Below are 18,889 nucleotides of genomic sequence, written 5' to 3'. Positions count from 1 at the left end.
ATTCTCATGGAAGTTTTTGATTTTGCTTATTTTGGGGGCGGGGCTACACGTGACGTCACGTGGTGTCGAGCGCCCTCACCAGAATACCCAGTGGGGTGCCAATACTTTTGGCGAAAAGTGGCTACTGATGGTTTGGACATACTGCAGTCATTATGGGATTCTACTGCATAGAACACAGAAGAGAAGCCATGCCTGAGCTCTGCGCATGCTGCGTGCGCTTTATAAATAAAATTGAATTGAAATCACAGCACACTGTTAAAGGACCTTTAAAAATACTTCTTTTTATATTAAATATCACACATCCATGAAGATTAAATCCAAAAGGAGTTCAACTTAAATTAAAGGTTTTTTTTTTTACATCTGTAAGTTCTCATTCCTCTTAGTGAACATTTCCTTCATATCCGTTTAACAGTCAAATCGTCATGGTAACTAGTTAGAGTGCTTGTGACTCAATAACACAATATTAACACTGCTTAAAAACACACAATTTCACATCCTTTTATTTTAAAAGGTCCTTACACTTGAACAAAATATCGTCACTTTAAGCTAGCGAGGAAAAACAAGCCAGCACGACGTGTTTACAAAATTCACAGCCCTTTAATCGCTCTTATTTCCTGAACAGTAGCCATCGTGACTCATCTAGATGGTAAAAGTGGATGTTTTTCAGGAGTTTACATTGAGTGGATCAAGAGGGTTACATAGAAAATGAAACCAGATAAACACACACACGTAAAAAGAACATGAAAACCAATAATGTGATGAACAAATACTCATAAATGTCCACAGTAACCATCAGAACTGCACGACACCATACGGCTCTGTTTTGGAGTGAAGATGCTGTAAAGATTTTCATCATCACAGCTCCGTTAGCCAACGTTTCCTTAAATATTAACCATATAGAATATTAGCGGTACTGTATATTAATGAACTTTCCGAGTCGTGAGTAAAACAGGACCGTTCAAGTGTAACAACGTGACTATTGTGCAACAATACGACTTAACTTAGACTAATTTATTCCGATTTATTTTTTACACACGAATGTATTAAATGTTACATAATGAAGATCTTTATGTAACAAACATCAAGTGCATACGGATGTTAATGACCAACATCAGTGCTTCGGATCAACGCCACTGTACCAGATCGTGTAGATGATGGGACATTCTCTCTCACTCAATGGGTCAAAATCGCCAAATTAATCCACGTAATTCTGGATCTGGAGCTAATTGAGCTCAGGATCAATACTGATTTCTACAATTTAAGTGTTTAACATCTATAACTCCCATAAGTGCACTTACATCGAATTGCTTCCTGAGCATTCTGTCGAGCGAGCATGACAGCTGCCTGATTGGTTAAGGTGTCTCATGTACTTTACTTGACATGGGGTGAAGTTCCAGCAGAAAGATGAGACAAATGTACTTTATTAATTTAACACCGTTTTAAAAGGAATAACATAAATGTGATGTCTACAGTGATGCAGATTCCATCCTCATCTTACAAACTTTCCTTGAACTGACGAAGGTGACGGTTAACGAGGGTAGATCAGAAACACAAACTATCTCTAAGCTTCTAGCTGGGGTTCAGGGGCAGATGAAGTCGAGACGAGTCAAAAAATATCAATGCACACCATCAGAAAGAACAATTACAACCATAAACACACAAAAATCATCAGTTAAATAAGAAAGAAGGAAGGTTTTGCTAAATTAAGAGCGGATAGTTCAGACAAAAATTAAACGTCGACTTCCTCTTCACCACGATCAATTTTCTGCTGTTACAAGGCTAATGCGAACAATTAAAGGCAAACTGTTTAGGTAAGTCATGAGGGATTGGCCTCGTGGAGCCCGTAAGAAAACTGTAGGAGAGAAAAGGCGTAGCGCTGGGATGATCGACTGGCTTTGGACTACTAGAGTTTCATTTTTGGCTAAACTGTTCCTTTAAAGAAATAACGATTTGTAATTATTCTGACAGTAAATCTTTGGATATAGAGAAAAACACACAGGAGGAGAGAGTAAGTCAGGTGAGAGAACAGATTAAGGATGTCAAAGTGAGGAAAATATGATAAATCCATGAAACGTTGCCTCTTGGCTCTGCTCTCGGTCCCCAGATCTTCAGATTTCCTCAAAAGGAAAGAGTTTACAACTTCCTTTCTCTTAAACAAACACACACACACACACACACACACACACACACTGTTTTTCTCCCCCCTCTTGCATAGCTGATATCTGATTGCTCCTGTAGATGTCTTGGAAGCAACAATAAGTGGAATGGCTGAATAAGGGGGGTGGAGTTAAACAGTCCAGGCTCCTCCCCCTGGAGTGTCAACATCACAAGGCAGGCTCTCTGTGTCTCTCTCGGCTATTGGACGTCTTCTTCACCTTTGATATGCCCTCCAACACACCTGACTCTGTCACGCTGCAGAGACAGAGATTGTTTTATACACACAGGGATGTGTACAGAGGAAGATCTTCATAAACAATTATATAATTATAATAAAATATAATTGTTTATGGTGAAGAATAATGAATCAAAGAACACTAGGAAATGTGTGGAAACTGAACAATAGGAGATTTGTGGAACTAGTAAAAGAAGAAGTGTGTGTGTGTGTGTCTTACACTTCATCCATCTCCAGGTCCTCCTCGTCCTGAGGCAGCTGAAGATACGGGTTATTAGATGCTGGCCGGAACTTAAAGCCCGTTAACACAAAGAACACCAGAGTGGAAACCTCTATCAGAAACTAGAGTGAGAGAGAGAGAGAGAGAGAGAGAGAGAGAGAGAGAGACAGAAAGAGAGAGGCAGAGACAGAGAGAGAGACAGAAAGAGAGAGTGAGACAGGGAGAGAGACACAGAGACAGACAGAAAGAGAGAGACACAGAGACAGACAGAAAGAGAGAGAGAGACAGATAAACACATGTTCTGATATGGAAAGCAGAATTGATTACACTATAAAAGTACAGAAGATCCAACCTCTTGACACCACTGCCACTGGAAGGGTACAGTGACTTTCAGCAGGATAGCGATGATCCTCGTGAAGTAGATATAACACACAATCTACACACACACACACACACACACACATTACTATACCTTTTTTTATTATAGTTTAGTATTAATTGGAACTTTCTCTTGACTATTATTTATAAACCTGTGAACACAAATATATGAAGTACAAATACTGAATAAAAGTCTGAACAATAAGGTTAACTTTAGTTAGTGTTTTTATTATAAATGATCAGAAGCTCCTCTCACCATCACATAGTAATGCCTGAAGAGCTTCAGCTTCTCCAGATTCATTGCAGCTACAGGACACACACACACACACACACACACACACACACACACAAATTTGACCTATCTGTGGATGTTTCAGTCTCTATGTCAGGGACTTTGTAATAAATATCACACACCTTTGCCATCTGTAGTAGAGGCTTCCTGCAAGTGTCGAATTGACCTGCAACAGTGTAACACAATAATTAAAACAGCACACACACACACACACACACACACACACACACACACACACACACACAACACTACAGAAACACACCAGACGACGGGGAAGAGGACAGCTCCACAGCAGATGAGGTCTACGAGGAACAGGATCTCCCTCCACAGCGCGTACTCACTCGAGCCCTCCTCTGTCTCCTCGATGATGATGTACGCCACGTTAGCCAACACCTGTGCATCAATCAATTAATCAATCAATTAATCAACCAATTAAAGTTATATAAATTATCTAACCAACTTAATTACACAATCAGAAAACCAAAAATAGCTGCTGATCAATAACAAGAAAACAATTAACTAATTGGCCAATCAATTAAAAACTACCAATAATGTACAATAATAATCACAATCAACCAACCAATCAAATCAGTTTTATGCTTTAAACCATACAGACCAATTAAATCAACAATCTTTGGCTAGCTAATGCTAACATACCTGTCAGTCAACCGAATGAGTGAAGTGATAAACGTTAAAACACACACACATATACACACAAAAACACACACACACACCTGCAGAGGGATGACAATCATGAAGATCTTCTTCTCCTTGTCAGAGAGGATGTATTTGATAAAGGCAAAGCCTGTTCCTATCAGGGCCAGGGTGATGAATAACAGCGCCCCCTTCAGGCTGCACAGAGAAACATTACACAAACAATTACACAAACAATTCACACACACACTCACAGCTTAACAACTGTCTTTTACATTGTTGATCTCTCTCTCTCTCTCACACACACACACAAACACTTACAGGTGAGTGATGTAGTACATTACCGCCCAGCCTTCGATAGGATGCCCCTCCATGTTGATAAAGTGATAGTTAATCTGAATGACAGACATGTTAAACACCGTGTCAGTTAATATTATATTAAATGTCAGCATCATATACATCAAATCTAACAGAAATTTGTGTTTAATCTACACAAAGAAAATCATTACAATCTTCTGCTGTTAAATGCAATGAGCATGAAGATGGAGGGAGGACAGGTTTTAACTAATCAGAGAACAGATAATATTAAATAGCAGTGATGTCACATGGTGGCAGTTTACTCACACTGTGGAAAACCAAGGACACAGCTTTGGTGTAGGTAAGTGCTGCCATCAGCCAGTGGATCTTAAACACGCTGTACCTGTATCATACACACACAGACACACATACACACACACACATACACACACACACAAAATGTAAGTAAACTAAACAAATAATTATGAGCCCATGTGTTAAGTGAACATTATGTGTAATCAATATATAAATTTTGTTTTGACAATTCTGATGCTGTGTGTGAATGTGTGTACTTGTGTTTGAGCAGTGTTGATGTCCAGATGATGGCAGCCATTAGGAACAGGGCAGCCATGCTAATGTAGAGACGTGGTAGAGGAAGATCAGCAGCTGAGAGAAAGCCACCTGGGTTCCTCTCTTTGATCTCCACCTACAAACACCCACACAAACACACCCACACGTGGTTTAGCTGTGTTATATAGATTATTTTGCTGTTCTTTTCCAGTGTGTGTAGAGTTTGTCGTGTTGTTCTGACAGTGTGTGTAGACGCTGTCGTGTTGTTGTTCTGATAGTGTGTGTAGACGTTGTCGTGTTGTTGTTGTTCTGACAGTGTGTGTAGACGTTGTCGTGTTGTTGTTGTTCTGACAGTGTGTGTAGACGTCGTCGTGTTGTTGTTGTTCTGACAGTGTGTGTAGACGTCGTCGTGTTGTTGTTCTGACAGCGCGTGTAGACGTCGTCATGTTGTTGTTCTGACAGCGTGTGTAGACGTCGTCATGTTGTTCTGACAGCGTGTGTAGACGTCGTCATGTTGTTGTTCTGACAGCGTGTGTAGACGTCGTCATGTTGTTGTTCTGACAGCGCGTGTAGACGTCGTCATGTTGTTGTTCTGACAGCGTGTGTAGACGTCGTCATGTTGTTCTGACAGCGTGTGTAGACGTCGTCATGTTGTTGTTCTGACAGCGTGTGTAGACGTCGTCATGTTGTTGTTCTGACAGCGTGTGTAGACGTCGTCATGTTGTTGTTCTGACAGCGTGTGTAGACGTCGTCATGTTGTTCTGACAGCGTGTGTAGACGTCGTCATGTTGTTCTGACAGCGTGTGTAGACGTCGTCATGTTGTTCTGACAGCGTGTGTAGACGTCGTCATGTTGTTCTGACAGCGTGTGTAGACGTCGTCATGTTCTGACAGCGTGTGTAGACGTCGTCATGTTCTGACAGCGTGTGTAGACGTCGTCATGTTGTTCTGACAGTCTGTGTAGACGTTGTCATGTTGTTCTGACAGTGTGTGTAGACGTCGTCATGTTGTTCTGACAGTGTGTGTAGACGTGTCATGTTGTTCTGACAGTGTGTGTAGACGTCGTCATGTTGTTCTGACAGTGTGTGTAGACGTCGTCATGTTGTTCTGACAGTGTGTGTAGACGTCGTCATGTTGTTCTGACAGTGTGTTCTTACACTCAGAGTGTAGGGGCTGATGGGACCAGGCGTGCTGCTGGAGCAGTAATGAAAGTCCAGGTTGTAGAGGCCCTGATCCTCAGCACCCACAGTGAAATAAAACTGAGAGACAAAGTGAAATATTTATTACATCACTGTACACAAGAAGAAGAGAAACTTCTCTAAACACCATCATTTTAAATCTAAACCCGAGCTAATGTGTTCTACGTGTTTATACGGCCACAGGTAACATATCATTACTCCATTAGTCATGCTTTAAGCAGTGGGGTGACTCACTGTGAAGTTGTAGGCGTCTTCATAGTGATGCAGGACCAACGTCGCATCGTTCATGTTCTTCACCTGATTAGGAGAGAAGGTCAAAGGTTACACAGGGAACTGTAGAACAAAACATTTTATATTTTTAGCAGTAACTTAAACACACCTGGATAAGAGATGTGGTCTTCTTCTTCTCTTCTGACCCTTTACCTCCACTAGCCGTGCCATCTGACCCTTTAGCTTTACCAGCCGTGCCATCTGACCCTTTAGCTTTACCAGCCGTGCCATCTGACCCTTTACTAGCTGTGCCATCTGACCCTTTAGTTTTACTAGCCGTGCCATCTGACCCTTTACTAGCCGTGCCATCTGAGCCTTTAGCTTTACTAGCCGTGCCATCTGAGCCTTTAGCTTTACTAGCCGTGCCATCTGAGCCTTTACTAGCCGTGCCATCTGAGCCTTTACTAGCCGTGCCATCTGAGCCTTTACTAGCCGTGCCATCTGAGCCTTTACTAGCCGTGCCATCTGAGCCTTTACTAGCCGTGCCATCTGACCCTTTACTAGCCGTGCCATCTGACCCTTTACTAGCCGTGCCATCTGACCCTTTACTAGCCGTGCCATCTGACCCTTTAGCTTTACTAGCCGTGCCATCTGACCCTTTAGCTTTACTAGCCGTGCCATCTGAGCCTTTACTTGCCGTGCCATCTGAGCCTTTACTAGCCGTGCCATCTGAGCCTTTACTAGCCGTGCCATCTGAGCCTTTACTAGCCGTGCCATCTGAGCCTTTACTAGCCGTGCCATCTGACCCTTTACTAGCCGTGCCATCTGACCCTTTCACTTTATTCATTTTCTCTGCATCATTCTCCCCAGGGTTCTGTTCATTATCAGACTTGAGCATGGGTCCATCTCTCTTCTTTCGAGAGACTAAAGGACAGAAAACAGAAGAACAGAATCTCAAGACTTCTTTTTGATCAATTTAAAGTCAAACGTGGATTACTCCTCCTGACGTGTGGACACTGAAATCTGTCCCCCAGAATGTCATATTCTCCACAATCTGTCGTCACAAACGTCAAACTGCTCAATAGTTAGAAGGATTCAATTCTAGAGCAGGAGGCTGGATTCACTGCAGAGCTACAGTTAGGTCCATATATATTTGGACAGGGGCACAATTTTCATACTTTTGGCTACCATAATAAAATGAAAAAAAAAAAAAGATGCATTTGAAGAGCAGACGTTCAAGCTTTAATTCAAGGAGTTGAACAAAAATCTCAAGTAAAGGTTCAGGAACTGCAACCATTTTAATGCACAGTCCCCCCATTTCAGGGGCTCAAATGTAATTGGACAAATAAAAATCATAAATAAAGTGTTAATTTTTAATATTTTGTTAAAAATCCTTTGCAGATGACGACTGCCTGAAGTCTGGAGCCCATGATCATCATCAGAGACTTGGGTTTCCTCCTTTCTGATGCTTTGCCAGGCCTTACCTGCAGCTGTCTTCAGTCGATGTTTGTTTGTGGGTCTTTCTGCCTTTAGTTTTGCCTTCAGCAAATGCACGTTCAATCTGGTCGAGATCAGGCGAATGACTGCCACTGCAGAATATTCCATTTCTTTTCCTTAAAAAACTCCTGGGTTGCTTTTGCAGTGTGTTTTGGATCATTGTCCATCTGTACTGTGAAATGCCGTCCAATAAACTTTGCTGCATTTGGCTTAATCTGGGCAGACAGCTGGGCATCCAGCTGCTTCTGTCAAATCATCGATAAACACCAGTGACCCAGTGCCACTGGAAGCCATGCATGCCCATGCCATTACACTGCCTCCACTATGTTTTACAGCTGACGTTGTATGCTTTGGATCATGAGCTGTTCCAAGCCTTCTCCATAGTTTCCTCTTCCTGTCATTCTGGTAAAGGTTGAGCGCTTTTATTTTTTAGATGTTTTTTTGGCAAAGTCTAATCTGGCCTTTCTATTCTTGAGGCTGATGAATGGTTTGCACCTTGTGGTGAATGCTCTGTATTTGCTCTCGTTAAGTCTTCTCCTGATCGTAGACTTTGACGATGGCACGCCTACCTCCTGCAGAATGTCCTTCACTTGGCTGGATGTTGTGAATGGGTTTTGCTTTTCCATGGAGAGGATCCTGCCATCATCTACTATTGTTGTCTCTCGTGCACGGCCAGGCCTTTTTATGTAGCGGAGTTCACCATTGCATACTTTTTTCCTCATAATGTACCAAACAGTTGATCTGGCCACTCCTAACGTTCCTGCTATATCTCTGATGGATTTGTTTTGTTTTTGAAGCCTAACGATGGCCTGTTTGACTTGCATGGAGCTCCTTTGAACACATGATGTAGGTTCACTCATGATTCCAAGTCAAATTAAATTTTAAACAGATTCCAAGTGCAAATACCACACAGAATCAACTCCAGACCTTTTACCTGCTCATTTGATGAAGACATCATAAAGGAATAACCTACACCTGTCCATGAAACAGCTTTTGATTCAACTGTCCAATTACTTTTGGTCCCTTGAAAGGGGGGGGGGGGTGGCTACTCTCATGAGCTGTAATTCCTGAACCCTTCCACCAATTTGTATTTAAATACCCTCAAATTAAACCCGAGAGACTGCATTTCAGCCCACTATACATATACAACTATAACTTGAATATGTTTTGGTAAATACCTAAAAAAAGTGTGTCCAAATATATATGGACCTATCTGTACATGCTTAAAATGATAAGTTGTAGGAAAAACTCTTCTAACAAACCATCAGTGTATTGGTTTTGGTTTAGGTGTAAGTGTAGAGCCTCCCTAAGCCCCACCCACTCAGATTATAGAACGTGATGGAAACGTGTTAGATTATTCAGAAATTTTGTGTTATAAACGCTGTTTGGAAAAAAAAAAGGTTCAAAAATTGTTTTAAATTAAACAGTTTTTTTTACTTGAACAGAACTTGACAGTAATCACATCTAAAATAACATATTTATATAAATATACAGTGTCGCTTAAAAGTTTGTGCACCTTTTATAAATGTCTATATTTCTGCATAAATGTGACCCAAAACATCACGAGATTGTCCCAAAAGCAGACAAAGTGAACACAATCAACCAGATCAGACAAATATATTATACTTGGTAATTTTTTTATTCAGAAAAATGTTCCAGTATTAAATATGTGAGAGGCAAAAGTATGTGAACCTCCAGGTTTAGTATTTAATTTCAATATAAAATTCGAGTCCATCTGATTTTGGACAACGAGATGACAATCTGGTCTTCTGTTTTATTTAAAGAACAGAAAGATATAAATGTCTGATGTTCATGACGTGTGGAAACATGTGGATCGTTTGTAAAAACAATGGAGACTTCTGAGGACTTCAGAAAAAGGGTTATTGTTGCTCATCAGGCTGGAGACGGATATAAATCTGATGGTACAAACCCCTTCAGGAGGTGGGCTGGGACGCGTTTCAGATTAAACCGGACAGGTGTAAATGAATGTGGTTGTTCAAGCCACATACGTCAGCGCTAAACTCCTCCCAAACGGAACTACGTCACTCGCAGGTGACTCGCATTTGTTTGACTGTGTTCACTGTTTACTTTTTAGGACTTGTGTGAAAATCTGATGATGTTTTGGGTCACATTTATGTATAAAAATATGAATTTCTAAAGGGTTCACAAATTTCAAGCGACACTGACTATATAATCTTTTATTATTATCATATCTTGGCTTTTTTTTTATCTTTTAGTATTTCTTGCCTGCTTGAAAAGCTTCATAAAAGTGATGTTACATCTGGACTGTCTGAAAAGTTAATAAGAGCCTAAGACGTGAATTATAGGCTGCGGCAGTGTGTGTGTGTGTGTGTGTGTGTGTTTTAAATACAGACTTACCATTTGCTTCACTGTCCAGCGGTAGATCGTGTAAGATACTGTCCTTCAAACCAAACAACTTCACAGTGACTCTGTACACACACACACCCACACAAAAAAATTTGTTGATGGTGCTGAAAAAGTCGACAACACCTGATCTAAAACACACCCACACCCACACCCACCCCTACACACCAACACCTCCTACCTCATCTTTCTTGGATCGATGACGAATAAAACCAGATTGTCCTCGCTCTTGTTTTTTTGCAGAATGCACTTGTCCGTCTCCTTTGTCTGTCAAAGTAGAATAAACACCACAAACGTGTTGAGACATCTTTCACATGTTTCTGTTATTCAGTAACAAAGTTCTGCTGTACTTTTAGCTTAGTTTAATTTAAATAAGAAACACTATTTACACACATATACTTACTGCGGAGGAAAGGATACCATTTACCCGGGACCTGGCCAGACTGAAGCCCATCTACACACACACACACAGAGTTATATAATGTATCCCTGTATTATTACACACAATATTATTCATTCATATTATAAAATCATCATCATCATCATCATCATCATCATCATCATAGACCATGGACTTATTATTTAAAGCACAACAGGAATCTCAGGATTGCCTGTATATATACTATAAAGTTTATAGGATGCATTTATAAGACTTTTTGTCACCATCTTTCTGTCTCCTATTTTTAGCTCGTCATTTTTCTTGTCATGTGTTTTGACTTTTCTTTCTCTCCCTTCTTTCTTTTTCTGCTTCCATCATCAGGAAACATCAGACAAGTCAATATATTGCATGAAATGTTACACTACAGTGTCATCATCACTAATCATTAATCTTTAAAATAAATAAATAAATAAATTATAATTCAAAGATAAGTGTTCAGTTCTATCTTTTTATATCTAAATTAAATAGAAACATCATAGTATGCAGCCACATTCTCTCGCTCACACACACTCTCTCACTCATCCACCCTCACATGCACTCACCCTCGCACGCACTCACCCTCAACTGCACTCATCCACCCACCCACGCACGCACTCACCCTCACACGCACTCCCTCACACTCTCACCTCATCTCCATTGTTCAATTTAGGGAGTTGTAGAGACAGCATTTTGAACTCCAGAGTGCCGTTAGCGAAGTATCCGAAGGTGTTAAGGTGGATGAGGAGCCGTGTTTCATTCTGAAAGAACAGATATGGTTGGAATGTACATGAAACAAACAATGACCACAGAGGCTCACCTGAGTAAAGACAGTAAGGGAAGTGGCAAATTCAATGACACATCAGTGAGAACTCAGAAAATCTCAAAACTCTCAATCTTAAAATCAGGGACACACAAACCAGGGCATGGGTAAATCTTCCCATCATATGAAAGTTATCAACCAGAAGACGTCTAGCCTGCATTTCCTCTAAAACATATGAAGCTGCCAATCTCATCTATTCGACCTGCTCCTGCTCCATCACAGGGCAACGTAACAAACTCAGGTATCTGTTCCCTTCCACATACACCAGCTTTCATTGATGAAGATTCAAACCACTTTTGCACGTCACGCTAGATAAGGGCATCTGACCAATGCCATAAATGTAAATGAGACTAGTGCCACCGTGAATGACAGGGTAAAGACATTCAGCCCCTCAACCACAGAGAACATTTCGTCTGTGATTTCTATAAACCAGACTGAATGAGCAAAGAAATTGTCTTTCATGAAGCTGAGAGAGATACGAAATAAACACAGACTGTCCAGTGTAGATATTGACCACAAGCAACAAAGTTAACAATAGCAAATACATTATTTTAATGTAAAACAGCAACTGACATTACATCATTATCTGTACACTAAATTACTAATATAATAATATAAATACACCCGAAATGACCCGAGGTAGTTCGGATAAAGCGGTAGAAAATGAGTGAGAGAGTGAGAATAATATAAATAAAACTCAATAAACTCCATCCATCCATCCATTTTCTACCACTCTCAATAAACTCCATATAAACTAATAAACTGCTTAATCAAATCCATGTTTAATAAAGTCCATGTTTAATAAAGTCCATGTTTAATAAACTCAATAAACTCCATGTTTGATAAACTCAAACTCCATGTTTAATAATAAACTCAATAAAGTCCATGTTTAATAAACTCAATAAACTCCATGTTTAATAAAGTCCATGTTTAATAAACTCCATGTTTAATAATAAACTCAATAAACTCCATGTTTAATAAACTCCATGTTTAATAAACTCCATGTTTAATAAACTCAATAAAGTCCATGTTTAATAAAGTCCATGTTTAATAAACTCAATAAAGTCCATGTTTAATAAAGTCCATGTTTAATAAAGTCCATGTTTAATAAAGTCCATGTTTAATAAAGTCCATGTTTAATAAAGTCCATGCTGACGTGCTGGCGTCACAACTTCATGTAGCTTAGCATAGTTTAGCTTAAACAACAACTTACCTTTAAAGTGAGGTGATGGATTCTGGCGTCGCTTAAACACACCAACACGGGAAGCAGCCCGTAAACAACACGGTGTAAAATCATCTTTTATGTTCCACTGAATTTAACTCCCCTTCTATAAAAAGTTAGCATGTGAAGCTCATTTGCAAACTAGCTACTATTAACTTCTCCCACTTCCTCGGCTGTCATGTTTTTGTTTCTCGCACCCACTTTCGACAAAAACCCCGCCCCCTGCCATGCGATTGGATGGCGCGTTCCCGCTGTCTGTGCGAGGATTTGTTCAAACGCTTCCTTCTTTCGTCTGATTCGTCCATACACGCAAACAGAACACGGAAGTACGAGCGGATTTGTCAGAATGCGGGTGGGAATAAACAACTAACGTTTCCTGGAATCGTAAAATTTTACACGTCACTGACAGTATTAGCTACAGACGTCGCCATATGTTACAGCTAACTTATAAAAAATAAATGTGTTTTATTTAACTTATTTTTTATAAGTTACAGCTAAAGCCAATATTAGTTATTAGTACATAAAGATATATTTATCGTTAAAACAACAACTTTTGTGTCCCGTTTAGCTTAAGTGTAAAGTCTGTCAGGTTAGCTTAAGGCTAAAGCCTGTCAGGTTAGCTTAAGTCTAAAGTCTGTCAGGTTAGCTTAAGGCTAAAGCCTGTCAGGTTAGCTTAAGGCTAAAGCCTGTCAGGTTAGCTTAAGGCTAAAGTCTGTCAGGTTAGCTAAAAGCTAAAGTCTGTCAGGTTAACTTAAGTCTAAAGTCTGTCAGGTTAGCTTAAGGCTAAAGTCTGTCAGGTTAGCTTAAGTCTAAAGTCTGTCAGGTTAGCTTAAGGCTAAAGCCTGTCAGGTTAGCTTAAGGCTAAAGTCTGTCAGGTTAGCTTAAGTCTAAAGTCTGTCAGGTTAGCTTAGGGCTAAAGTCTGTCAGGTTAGCTTAAGGCTAAAGTCTGTCAGGTTAGCTCAAGGCTAAAGTCTGTCAGGTTAGCTTAGGGCTAAAGTCTGTCAGGTTAGCTTAAGGCTAAAGCCTGTACTGTATATACTGTATACTGTATTACTACTAGTTGTTGTTACAGACCTGTAGTCAACAATATGCCTCTATGGCATTACAGACACTAACTTTATGCTAACCCTTGATCATGAAATAAGCAGCAATGAATGTTTACAGCTTTACAAGTGCTCTTAACCCCCCCCCCCCCTTATACTGATGAATACTGATGATGCTACCTTACATAGCTTATGTCATTTGTTATCATCTAAATAAATAATAATAATAAAAAAAATTGTTATCATCTACCTAACATTATTTAGGCAAATAACTTTCAGAATTTTGTTGTATTCATGGTTCAGCTGCTTGATTTCAGTTTCATTTTGTAGTTTGTCCTTCTTTCTTGTGAGGTTGTAAAGAGAGACCTGAGGTTTAGTGCTGTTATTTTTACAGTTAGATAAAAAAGGTCACTGTAATCAACCATTTAAACACACAAACAAGTGGTGAATCCTGAACTGAAAAAATCATTATAAAAAAATTATGAACATTACAAAATCCTGTTACAAAAGGAAAAAAAACAAATGGAAAGAGATATAGAAATCCACTAAATTTGCTTTTTGAAAAATAGTTTTAATAGCCATCCTACATTTGTGGAGCTGCAGGAAAACCTCCAAAGTAAGGAACTTGTTCTGGATAAAAAAAAAAAAGTAGAAGTAGTAAAAACTAAGTTTATCTTTAAGAAGAAAAATTTGAGAGAACTGTCAAATCATACACCGAAATGAACCACTGCTTGATGTTAGCAGCCTGACTAGCTAGCTTTAATGCAATCTCACTCACTTTGCTACAATGCTACAATACTTATATTATACACTTTGTCCTCACCTCAACGCTTTCATCATTGTTAATTCTGGAGATATAAAATTGAAAAATTAATATGTATGTGGCTGAAGAATACATTCTATATTGTGAATCTCAGCTCAAGCTGCCAAAACTATAGTTCAAGTTCTGGCAAAAACACATTTATCATCTTCATCATTTTGAACCTTCTAAGAACCGCTTTGCCTTTCAATCGGTTAGAGAGCATCACAGAGCCGAGTGTGACGTCACTGTATACACAGTTACACAGCAATGTTAGCGCAGCAGCGGCAAACACAAACACAACATCAATAATGGCGGCTGTTGCTTTACTGTTAATGCTCATGGCTTTGTGAACCTACATCCAAACGCGGCGAATCCAATGTGTACGGTCAGCTCCATGTAATTTGCATACACGGAGGTTGTAATCGAGAAAGTACATAGCATTATTTTATCATTAACACAGAAAAAAGTTAGCTTTAGCATGTAGCTACCTACTATTGTGTGTGCTGATAATTGATCATACTGCAGTAAAGTAAAAGTGTATTAAACATACATAAGGTATATTATCAAATGCGCTAACAGTAGCCCTGCCCACAGCCCCTGACACAAGCGGTTCTTAAGTCTAGACCAGCAACGTTTTGGTGCTACTTAAGAACCACTTTTCCTGGTTCAGAGCCGGTGCTTTGGCTGTCGAAAAAGAAAGAACTGGTTCTAAATTAGGCTCTGAACCAGCACTCAAACTGCCTGATGGAAAAGGGGTATAAGTAAGCTTACCTTTTCTTTTATGCCACATCATGTGAGAATTCACTCTGAGGGTGAGTACATGCTATGGCAGCTCTAATTGGTCTGCCGGATGCTGTTGCCCTGGCTGAGGGCTGTTTATTCCTCTACTTGAAAAGTCTGTGACAACAGAGTCCTCTGTCTGATCAGTCAGTCTGGACGAAGAAGGGGAGAATAAAGTTGGGGTTCCATAGCACTGGCAAAATGGTAGATGCTTCTTCAATTGTTGGAATGCCTGTCTCGTCTCTGTGATCCACTGCATCCTGTCCAGTAGGCCCTCCTTTGTCAGATCTGAGATGGGGAAGGCTAGAGGGAAGACCTTAGGGACAAATCTGTGAATGTAACCTGCCAACCCCCAAAAGGCATGTAACTGTTTCTTTGTTGTGGATTGGGGTTAATCACAGGGGCAAACTCTTGTAGTAACTGCTGACCAATATAATAACACAGGTACTGTATCTCGGTCAGCCTCAACTGGCACTTCTGGGGGTTTGCAGTTAACCCCGCCTTCTGTAGATGTTCCAGCACCTCCCCAAGTCTTGTATATGATCGGACCAGGTTATAAAGTGTATAACCATTTAGTCCAGGTACGCTGCTACACAGGCATGGTAGGGGGTATGCACAAATTTACATTTACATTTTGCAAACAATTACAAATTGTTGTCCTTGTTGTTTGATGTGATAATACATCAATTCTCCTTGGACTCCATGTTTACTTCCTCAATCCGTTCTGCCTGGCCCCAACAATGCTTAAACCATGCATCCTCAATTTGCTCCTACCCAAAAGCCCCTTCTTGTGTAACCTGGTAAAACAACAGAGACAGGGATTGTGTGTGTGTCTGTGTGTGTCTGCTTCAGCAGCACTGGCCTGGATCTTTTGGATCTGGATCTGGAACTTTTGATGTGATGATTTGGCTCTTTCAGATCAGGAATCTCATCACACACCCTGGCTGATTTCCAGGATAGTGAGGGCATGTTCCAGTACCTGCCTCAAGGAAACGGTCCATTGCGACCCATTCAACCCCGTTCACAGGTCTCACTTTCTCTGGCTGTAGTCATCTTTTCATTGCTCTCATGAGTTGATCCATCTTGGGTTGAATGGGTCATGCAATTGAGTGCATCTTGGGTTTGCACCAGGATGATAACTTTGATGGAACACTGCCTCAGCATTTTTCAGGGATCACCTGCAGCAGAAGACAGCATTTCGTGTCTTTATCTGCATTTCAAAAAATTATGGTCATCATTCTAAAAGTGGTCATCAGTGGAGAATTGGAGTACATACATGTGGGGTCAAAGATTTACTATTTGGTTTGACCATCAAGCCTTAATTATGCTGTGACCACAAAAGGGACTGAAAGAGCTAGTGTGCACATACTTCAGTGGGCTGCTCTGTTTTTCTACATAGTTCAATACTGTGCTGGATATCAAATTGTCAGATTGCCCTGCCTGCCCCTACATTTTACTTCAAATTTGGAGTCAGGTATTGTGTTTGAGTTTTTTGCGTTACTGTCCACTGGTCCAATTGCCATATCTTGAAGCAAATTTGCTGTTCATACATTGTTCGGTACTGCGTAAATAAATTGCACACAGTTGGACTCCATCTGTTCTACATCAGTACTACAGACTAATGCATGAGTTCAATGTGCAAGATGATTTTGGTTTCAGAGATTCTCAGCTGGTAAAATCTGGGGAAGGTCTGTGAGTCAATGGTCCCCAATGCACACGAGGGCCATCAGGGAATTGTAAAAACACTGTAGCGATTTTGGCTCGCGAAGCAAGGTAAATATTTATAAGTAATTGTAATGTGTTATAGTGACTCTAAATATTTTAACCTAAGTTGAAATTAACAGTACTGGAATTAACATTACGCTTATTTGGTCTGTCCGTTTGGCGAACAGGCCGGGTAACCTTTATTAATTCTATGAAGGCGGTATCCTCCCGGCCAAGAAAAATTTGCTTTCCTTTTACTGTATACCGTAATTTAAATTAAATTAACTTAATAGAGCATGTAGTTCAGACCAGATGTTGCAGGTACCTTAATTTGTGAGCGATACTCAGAGACAATCACCTATTTGGCACAAAAATATGGCATTTAATGAGTGAGACAAACACAACATAAACTAGCTACACAAACAAACAAAAGAAATAGGGAAAATGAAGATGAAAATAAAATAAAACAAAAGAAATTAAAATTGGGGAAAGGGAGGAAGAGACTGGAAAGAAGAAATTAGAGAAAGGAAGGAAAGGAATGGCAAGCTTAAACTTCAAAATTAATCACACCCTAACTGGGAAATCGTCACAGAAACTTAAATTCACCTCAAGACACAATACAAGGTTCATGCTTAAAATACGCATCTAAATTGGTTGGTAAAGGAAACGGTTACTTGCATTGGCTTACTGCACAAGAGTCCGGATGCAAGAGAGAAATCTCTGAAAAGTCAGTTAGGGTGGGGTCAGACGTTCTTCCAAGTTATCCTGAAGATCAGAGCAGTTGTCGTTCTTGGAAGTGAAGCTTGCTGGAACTTCTTTGAAGGAAGATGGAGTCGTCTTGAAGCTGTTCCGAAAGTCTGACCACGGATTAGTGGTGTTTGTGACAATTTAAAGGTCGCGAACTCCACCCATCTTTGGGGAGATGACCAATACTTCGGTCAGGATTTTGGAGGGAAAAACTCCCTTTGTTTCAGGTGTCTGTGGGCGTGGTTTAGCTATCAAACTTTTAGATGACATTAAAGTTTGATCCAGGGTGTATTAAGATGGTATGGCGCCTTTCGTGCACAAATAAAATACACCATTGTTTGAAAAATGAGTAACCAATAATTTTGTGGTCATTTGGATATTAAACATGAAGGGTAATGACAGTAAAAAGGCAGCGGTACATTATATACACAGATCAGTAATCGAAGGGTAACTGACGTTAATACGATATTGTGTTCTTATAAAGGTAAAGAAACAAAAATGAAACATAAAACAAGATGCACTTTCATTAGGGAAGTAAAAAGAAAACGATAGCTTCGTATACATTCTGACATCAGACCTTAAAGGGGCATACAGCATTAGAACAGGTATACATTAACATGCCATGATCAGTAATTAGAGTATAACTGATGTTAACTACAATGTTGTTTCTGACACATGAATAAAGTACACCCTTGTCAGGAAATTAAGGAGCAAATAATTTTAAGTCAGGCAAGCCTTAAAAATAGAAACACATTACAAAAAGGGTTATAAGAATGAAAACTTTAGAGTACCTTATCTTTGGGTTTTATTAGTAAAAGGATTGTCTCATTGTGTTGTGTGTGTGTGTGTGTGTGTGTGTGTGTGTGTGTGTGTGTGTGTGTGTGTGTGTGTGTGTGTTGAAGGCCCCCTATGAGTTCAAATAGAGGAGCCACATGGGGTTATCTGGTCTTTGTGTAGGCTCCAGACACTCTCAATAAAATCATAAAACTGAGTGGTCATCGGTTAATTGAGGAGTAGATGTTGGAATTTAGGGTGCCTGGGACATGAAATCTAAAAAGTGAGTGAAAAGTGAAGTGACATATGGCTAAGTACGGTGACCCATACTCAGTATTTGTTCTCTGCATTTGACACATTCAAAGTGCACACACAGCAGTGAACACACACCCGGAGCAGTGGGCAGCCATTTATGCTGCAGCGCCCGGGGAGCAGTTGGGGGGTTCGGTGCCTTGCTCAAGGGCACCTCAGTCGTGGCCGGCCCGA

General features: G+C 40.1%; 1 protein-coding gene and 1 long non-coding RNA gene across 2 annotated transcripts; one reads left to right on the top strand and one right to left on the bottom strand.

Moving 5' to 3' along the window:
- Nucleotides 1-473: 473 nt before the first annotated feature.
- On the bottom strand, nucleotides 474-13,596 carry LOC113658443 (protein GPR108-like). Its single transcript, XM_027170861.2, has 18 exons — nucleotides 12,545-13,596; nucleotides 11,159-11,269; nucleotides 10,497-10,547; nucleotides 10,275-10,360; nucleotides 10,088-10,158; nucleotides 6,381-7,135; nucleotides 6,236-6,298; nucleotides 5,960-6,061; nucleotides 4,806-4,939; nucleotides 4,561-4,636; nucleotides 4,258-4,331; nucleotides 4,017-4,134; nucleotides 3,545-3,675; nucleotides 3,405-3,448; nucleotides 3,247-3,296; nucleotides 2,965-3,048; nucleotides 2,613-2,734; nucleotides 474-2,412 (listed from the first exon to the last, which is right to left on the bottom strand). The coding sequence occupies exons 1-18, from the start codon at nucleotides 12,626-12,628 to the stop codon at nucleotides 2,325-2,327; spliced, it is 2,244 nt and encodes a 747-aa protein (XP_027026662.2). The 5' UTR covers nucleotides 12,629-13,596; the 3' UTR covers nucleotides 474-2,324.
- On the top strand, nucleotides 2,049-3,515 carry LOC125139403. Its single transcript, XR_007138451.1, has 2 exons — nucleotides 2,049-2,191; nucleotides 3,480-3,515. It is a non-coding gene; the product is annotated as an uncharacterized LOC125139403 (long non-coding RNA).
- Nucleotides 13,597-18,889: the final 5,293 nt, after the last annotated feature.

The sequence above is a fragment of the Tachysurus fulvidraco genome, chromosome 18, assembly GCF_022655615.1.
Source record: "Tachysurus fulvidraco isolate hzauxx_2018 chromosome 18, HZAU_PFXX_2.0, whole genome shotgun sequence".
NCBI lineage: Eukaryota > Metazoa > Chordata > Actinopteri > Siluriformes > Bagridae > Tachysurus > Tachysurus fulvidraco.
Note: the sequence above shows the minus strand (reverse complement) of the source record. Positions and strands in the feature narration are given on the sequence as shown.

Coding starts and splice junctions, on each gene's coding strand:
- LOC113658443 (XM_027170861.2), bottom strand. CDS start 12,628: ATGATTTTACACCGTGTTGTTTACGGGCTGCTTCCCGTGTTGGTGTGT. Junction 4,940..5,959: donor TCAGCCCCTACACTCTGAGT/GTAAGAACACAC, acceptor GGGTGTTTGTAG/GTGGAGATCAAAGAGAGGAA. Junction 3,049..3,246: donor TCAGGCATTACTATGTGATG/GTGAGAGGAGCT, acceptor GTGTGTGTGTAG/ATTGTGTGTTATATCTACTT.